The following is a 7,564-nucleotide window of genomic DNA, read 5'->3' on the forward strand; positions in this document are numbered from 1 at the left end:
TATATATATAGTCTGGAAGTAATATAGGCTGTATTACTAACATCTCAGTGTTTTCTAAGCTCATTTGACTGGTTTCATGGCTTTTAATGAGCTCTGGTGACATAGTGGGTTACTAGTTAGGCTTCTCACTTCAAGGTTACCAGTTCGTAACCACTAGCTGCTCCAAGGGACAAACATGAGGCTTTCTGTTCCAGTAAAGATTTACAGTCTCAGAAACCCACAATGGCAGTTCTACTCTGCCCAATAGGGTCACTGTGAATTGGATTAGACGTGAAAGTAAGAAGAAAAGGAGTTATTTTTCACAGCAAAAGTATCTATTTGAATGCAAGGATATAGTCCTTTAAAATGAAATGAATTGCCCATTGAAAATCAAGTCCTTGGAGGGCAAACAGATACCTAACTACTATACTATGGGAAAGGAGTACTTTCTGTTTGTTACCTAGTGTATCTGTTTATGACAACCAAACCAAATTTACTGCCAAGGAGTCAAATCTTATTCATAGCGACCCTATAGGTCAGGGTGAAATGGTCCCTGTGCGTGTCCTAGACTGTAACTCTTCGCAAGAGTAGAAAGTTACATCTTTCTCCCTCTGAGCAGCTGATGGTTTTGAACTGCTTAACTTGCAGTTAGCAGCCCAGCATGCAACCACTACGCCACCAGGACTTGAAAGTTTATGATAGCAGTATCTTTATTACAATGCATGTATAACCAAGTCCTTTAAGTCTTGAAGAAGCTTCTTCAATTTCAATTTCTTTTGAGTACCGGAAATTTATCCTAAGACAAAGGAAACATTGATCACAGCCTGTTGCCTGGGTAACTAAAAGAGAAGGTTGTATTAAACGTTTGTAACTTTGGTTTTCTCTGCTGTTGTTAGTGGTGGGTGCTATTGGGTTGATTCCAAATCACGTTGTTGTTGCTGTTAGGTGCCATTGAGTGACTTCCAACTCATAGCCCCTCAAGGTACCACAGCACAAAGCACTCCCCTGTACTGTGTCAGCCTCACAGCTCTTCTTAGGTTTGAGCCCGTGGATGCAGCTACCATGTCAGCCCATCAGGTCAAAGGTCTTCCTCTGTTTTATTGCCCCTGCCCTTTACCAAGCTTGGTGTCCTTCTCGGGACTGATCCCTCCTGACAAAGTTCATGGGCCAACACTCCATATCCTTGTCTCTAAGGAGCATTTGGGCCATACTTCTTCCAAGACAGATTTGTTGGTTCTTTTGACAGTCCATGGGACTTTCAATATTCTACACCAGCATAGTGACCCAATGTTAGAACAGAGCTGCCCCCCCCCAACCCCCCTGCCCTCATGGAGTGTTCTAGGCTGTAATCTTTATGGGAGTATACCTCCAGGTCGTTTTCTCTTGTGGAGTGAGTGGCTGGTGAGTTTGGAGTGTCAACCTTTTGGTAAGCGGCTGAGCATTTAATGTTCTGTGTTGACAGGGCCGCTTTTGTTTTTCCTGTCAATGCCAAATACACTTGCCCAGAATTCCTTTGTGTTGGGTAGCTTAGTCCACTGGCCAGAAGCTCATCAAGTGGGGCTATTCTGTACTCGGGTTATGGTGGGTGGCAGCAAATTTTAATCAGACATTTAGTGCCATTATGGGATGTCAATATACAGAAGCAACGCAAGTGATTGTACATAGAATTGCAGGTGCAAAAAGGAGAGGTGTACCATGATTGTAACCGCTTGCCTGTAATTCTATTCGTTCTCTACTTACAGCATGGACAGAAATGCCAACGGCCAAGTCCTTAGATATGGGGAGGACTTTTGTCTTGGCATAATGGCAGGATTTGAAGACAAAATGGTGAGTGGTGACTTTTCATGTCTACCTTGTGTGGTCCTCATGAAGGAAGCACAAGGTCACGTGCCCCTGTGAGCGTTTCGAGTCTGTGAAGCTCTCAGGAGCACTTCTACCTAGAGTGTTGCTGGTTTGAGTTTATTGCATATATCAACTCACTTAATCCTCAAACAAGTCCAAAGGGAGGGGACGATCTCACGCTTGCTTTACTGGCGGGAAAACTGAGGCGCAGAGGTTCAGTGACTGGCCCCAAGTCACACAGCCAGCACGCAACAGACCTGATGCTGTGTGATGCCTTCCACTGCAGGAAGAGCCCGTCCTTGTACACTGCAGCATTATTTTTCGTCACCACCAAGACAGCGTAATGCTGCCAATTAAACTGGAACACACCACTGAGGGCAAGCTGAAGCACGATTTTAATTGTGGAAATGAGGGGCAAAACCAAGTTGAGTAGCCCATTGTCTTATCCAGAGATTAGCATTCCTCACATTTAGATCCATTTCCTTTTTAGCCACAGTTTCATTGGCATATAATTTACATATCCTACCATTCAATAGTTCAGTCACTTGAAGATGAGTTGTACAGTCATGGTCACATCAATTTTAGAGCATTTTCTTCATTCTTGCACTCATCGTTGTTAGCTCCCCACCTCCCCCAACCTCCCCTGCCATGGCCCCAAGGAACCATCAGTCTGGTTACTGACTCAACAGGTCCTCTTGGTTTCTCTATGTATTTCCCTTTTAAAATTAGATCTGAATATGCCATTTTGAATAGTTCATTTTTTTCTTTTAACTTTTAAAATAGGCAAACATTTAAGGACCCAAATTTGACCATGATAAATATACAGATTACCAGTTTTCCTCTATTGGCACGCACATTTCTGACAGCTCTTTGTGATAGTAATATGTAATGTGTGCATATTACATAGTTATATGGATGTCATAATTAACCTAGCCTTTATTCTACTGTTGCATAATTGGATTTGGTCCATCATCTCTCTATTATATCAAAAACTCTAGTGCATGCTTAAAGCTTATCCCACTCCACCCATAGATTAGGGATTCTTTTCAAAATAGATTTTGGAGATATAGAATTTATTTTATTTTTGTTGTTGTTATTAAGAATACACACAGAAAATCATACACAAATTCAATGATTTCAACATGTACAATGTGATGATATTGATTATATAATTTGAGTTGTGCAATTATTCTCACCCACCTTTCCCAGCTGGTTCTGTTCCCATTACTATGAACTCATTTTCCTCTGTGTTTCTGGTTAGCCTTTCCTGTTGTTGTTGTCATCAATATAAATAGATCTTAACTACCACTTGATTAAACTGGCTAAATGGAGTAAACATTGAAATTCTCAAGGCTCTCCTTCTATTTGAATCCACAACCAGTACCCAGAGAAGCAGCAGACAAGAAATGACATAGTGCATTGGACAACTCTGCTGTGGAAGAGCTGCTTAAAATGTTAAAAAGCAAATGTCACTTTGAGGCTGAGCCTGCACCTGAACCAAATTACGGTGTTTTCATTCACCTCATATGCATGAGAAAGCTGGATGTGTTAAGCAGGGCTCTCTAGAGAAACAAAACCAGGACATTGATGATGATGATGATATATATACATATATAGGTTTTTATAGCAATAAGGAATATAACAGCTAATTATGTCACACAGCAGTACAGAGCTCAGTTCAACTCACTTTCATGGAACAGTTAATATACTGAAGGGCCTTCCACTCACACGGGCTGCTGGCCCAAGGTCAAGGAAGCAGACAGTACAATCTGTCCTCAGACAAGACAAACAGAGCCAGCCTGCAGGCAGCAGACAGCAGGGTGGAGCATCAACAGTCACTAACGCAGGAGTGGAAAGAAGCAGGTCACGATGGAGTCTCAGTGGCATTGGGTTAGCCTGAACTTGAAGATTATGTTCTCCACAAATGAAGAACAGAGGGTATGAAAGGATGGCATAGCGACTTGCCTATTGAGCAATACTAATCATACACAAAATACATTAAATCAATGCTCTCAGGCCTATTTCTTTTCCAAAGCTAGAGCATAAGAGAGTATAAGCATTACTCTCATAATGCTTCTTTCATCTGCTTTTGCTTTTAAGCTCCACTGACCTCCTTACCACTGAACCCAGCAGTCAGTCTAATGGACATGATCTTAAAAACCAAACCAAAGCTCTCCTTTGCCCCCTATTGAACTTCCATTGTATTCCCCTTCTTGGTCCTCAAGTTTCTTGGAACACTAAACTGTGTCCTCCAAGCAGATGGCCGTATTATATTAAAATAATGTAGATGAGTGCTTGGTTTCTTTCAGGCAGCAAGCTCTTTCAGAGCAAAGCCTAACTCCCATTGATTATCATATCTCCCCCAGCTACAGTTGGTGTCCAATATATGCACTACATTGAATCTATCACTCCTGTCTTGGTTATTGTCGTGTCCTGACAAGTCTATTTTCAACTCATAGCAATCCCATTTGACGGAGTAGATCTGTTTTTTATTTTTTATTTTATTTTATTTTTAACATTTTTTTAGGGGCTCATACAACTGTTATCCCAATCCATACACACATCAATTGTGTAAAGCGCATTTGTACATCGTTTCTCAAAACATTTCTCTCCACTTAAACCCCCCGACATTAGGTCCTCATTTTTCCCCTTCCTCCCCCCTCCCCCCTCCCTCATGAGCCCTTGATAGTTTATAAATGGGTATTGTGTCATATCTTGCCCTGTCCGACGTCTCCCTTCATCCACTTTTCGGTTGTCTGTCCCCCAGGGAGGAGGTCACACACAGTTCCATGTAATCGGTTCCCTCTTTCCTACCCATTCTCCCTTTACCCTCCCTGTTTTGCCACTCACACCACTGGTCCTATAGGGCTCATCCGTCCTGGATTCCCTGTATTTTCAGTTCCTATCTGTACCAGTGTACCTCCTCTGTATAGATCTGTTTTTTAAAAAGTTTACTTTTTATTTTCCATTCACCAATTCATACACCTTTTGCTTCATTTGATACATTGCCATCCCCTCAATGTAACTTCACTTATTTCCCTTCCTCCCTGTCGCTCCCATGTCCACTTCCCCTCCTTTTGTAACCCCTCTGAACTTTGTCCTGGGTAGGTCGGTGCTGCACTCTGGATGCCAAACGGCTGGTTGTATATGGTTGTGTTCTCCTCACTCATGTTTCTGTTCCCCGATAGACCTGTCTCCTGTCTGGCTGAGCACTGAGCCACACGGGTCAGTTCATTTCCAGGGTTACCTTTTCATCTCATTCCCAATGTCTTGGTGCAGACTCCAATCGCTCGGAGTTTCAGTTTTAAGACAAGCTCATTGAATAGAGTGAGTTTTATGCTACGTTAAAAATATACATAAAAATCTTCGGGACACTGCAAAAGCAGTACTCCGAGGGCAGTTGATGGCAGTAAGTACACACATCAAAAAGGCAGAAAGAATGAAAATAAACAGCCTGAAACATCAACTACAACGATTGGGAAAAGATCAGCCAAACAAACCCTCAGATACTAGAAGCAAAGACATACTAAAGAATAGAGTAGAAATGGTTAAATCAGAAACTAAAACATCGGTGGGAAAAAAATCAACAAGACAAGAAGTAATAAACCGGTGGCAAACCTAACAAAAGAAAAGAATGGGAAAAAGTAAATTCTATGAATAAGGAATGCAATGGATGGGGTTAAATAGAGCCAAATGAGATAAAAAGTCACACAGTATTACGAAAAATTGTTTTCCAACAAATTCAGAAATCTAGAAGATATGGACAAATTTCTAGAAATGCACTATTTACCTACATTACCACAGACTGATGTAGAAAAATTTCAACGAGAGAAGAAATTGCTCTAGTCATTAAAAAATCCTCCTCAAATAAAAGATAGCCAGGACCAGATGGTTTCATTGGAAAATTCTACCAAACGTTTAGAGAAGACTTAATACCAATGAGCTATTTTGCATGAGCTGTTTTACAATATACAAATGGACAATATTCTGCCAAACTCATTTTATGAAGCAACTATCCTTTTGAGTTTTAAGCCAGATAAAGACATCACCAGAATTGAAAATTCTAGACCAATTATCTCTAGTAACTATAGATGCCAAGATTTTCAATAAATCCTAGCCAACAGAATTCAATAAAGCATCAAAGAAAAAACAAAAACATCAAAAATGAAGTGGAATTCATACCACATATGTAAGAATGGTTTCATATGAGAAGAACAATCAATGTAATTCACCACATAAAGAAAATAAAGGAGAAGAACCATAGGTTATATCTGTCAATGCAGAAAAGATATGTATAAAATTCAATATCAGTTTCTGTTAAAACACTCAACAAAATAGACTCAGAAGGGGGATACTTCAGCATAATAAAGGTCATATATTCAAAACCAATGGGCACTCAGTGGAGGAAAAATGGAAAACATTCCTACTTTGAACGGGAACCAGCTAGTGTTGCCTTATATCACCACTTCCATATAATATAATTCTGGAGGTTTTAACTAGAGATGTAAGACATAAAAAGATATTAAAGGCATTCACATAGGCATGGAAGAAACAAAATGCCCTTTATTCACTGATGATATAATCTTAAATATAGAAAACCCCAAAGATTCAATTTAAAAAATGACTGGAACTAATTGAAAAATTTGGCAGCACAGCAGGCTACAAGATCAACATACAGAAATCAGTTGGGTTATTGTATTTTAAAGGTGATTATATCAAAAAAGGTATTAAAAGAACAGTATACATTACTTACAATAACTACACAAAAGACACAATATTTAGGAATAGATCTTACCGGAGAAACAAAAGATGTCTACAAGGAAAACTACAAAGCACTCCTTCAAGAAAACATAAGAAACTTACACAAATGGAAAAAGCTACCATGTTGCTAGATAGATAGACTGAACATTGTGGAAATGTGAATATTACCAAAAACACGTTACAATTCAACACAATTCTCATCCAAATCCCACCACAATTCTTCAAAGAAATGGGAAAAATCAACAACCAACTTTGTATGGAAAGGAAAGAAACCCGAGATAAAGAAACCACTATTAAAATATAAAAACAAAGTAGGAAGCCTTTCACTGTCAGCCTTTAAAACCTATTTATTATATAGTCACGGTAATCAAAACAGCGTGGGACTGATTCAACGACAGCTATGGAGACAAATAGATTAGAACTGAGATCTCAGAAGTACAATCAAGAACCTCCAGACACCTAACTTTTGAAAGAAGACTAAAACACACGAAGTGGGGGGAATGATAGCTTTTTCAATAAACGGTGCTGGAAAGACTGGATCTTCACCTGTGAGAGAGCGAAGAAGGACCTGTCTCTGATACCATGTACAAACATGAACTCAAAGACCTAAATATAAAGCACACAATCAGAAAAACAATCAGAAAAAACAGGGGCAAACATAAATAATATAAGGCACAAACACACTACCAACCATAATGAGAAATATCCACACTATAGAATACAAAATAAAGGACTGGAGCCTTCTAAAAGTACAACATTTGTGCATATCAAACAACTTCATCAAAAGAATTGAAAGAGGACCCGCAAATTGGGAAAATATTTAGCAATGATACATAAGATGAAAGGTTAATCTCTGAAATCTATAGAAAACTACAACACCTTAACAAGAAAAATGCAAATAACCCAATAAAAAAATGGGCACAAGACATGAATAGACAATTTACCAGAGATGATGTCTGAGCAGCCAACAACTATCTGAAGA

The 7,564-nt window shown here is 39.4% G+C and overlaps 1 protein-coding gene across 5 annotated transcripts in view; it reads left to right on the forward strand.

The window, feature by feature from the left end:
- CFAP161 (cilia and flagella associated protein 161) overlaps positions 1-7,564 on the forward strand; it is a 13,243-nt gene that overhangs the window by 3,113 nt on the left and 2,566 nt on the right. For all 5 annotated transcript variants that reach the window (XM_045286371.1, XM_004708193.2, XM_045286374.1 and 2 more), the window contains one exon: positions 1,722-1,806. In XM_045286371.1, coding sequence (XP_045142306.1) covers positions 1,722-1,806 — 85 coding nt within the window. The remainder of the gene's footprint in view (positions 1-1,721; positions 1,807-7,564) is intronic.

The sequence above is a fragment of the Echinops telfairi genome, unplaced genomic scaffold (assembly GCF_000313985.2).
Source record: "Echinops telfairi isolate 266 unplaced genomic scaffold, ASM31398v2 ScPeMD7_7;HRSCAF=31, whole genome shotgun sequence".
Lineage (NCBI taxonomy): Eukaryota > Metazoa > Chordata > Mammalia > Afrosoricida > Tenrecidae > Echinops > Echinops telfairi.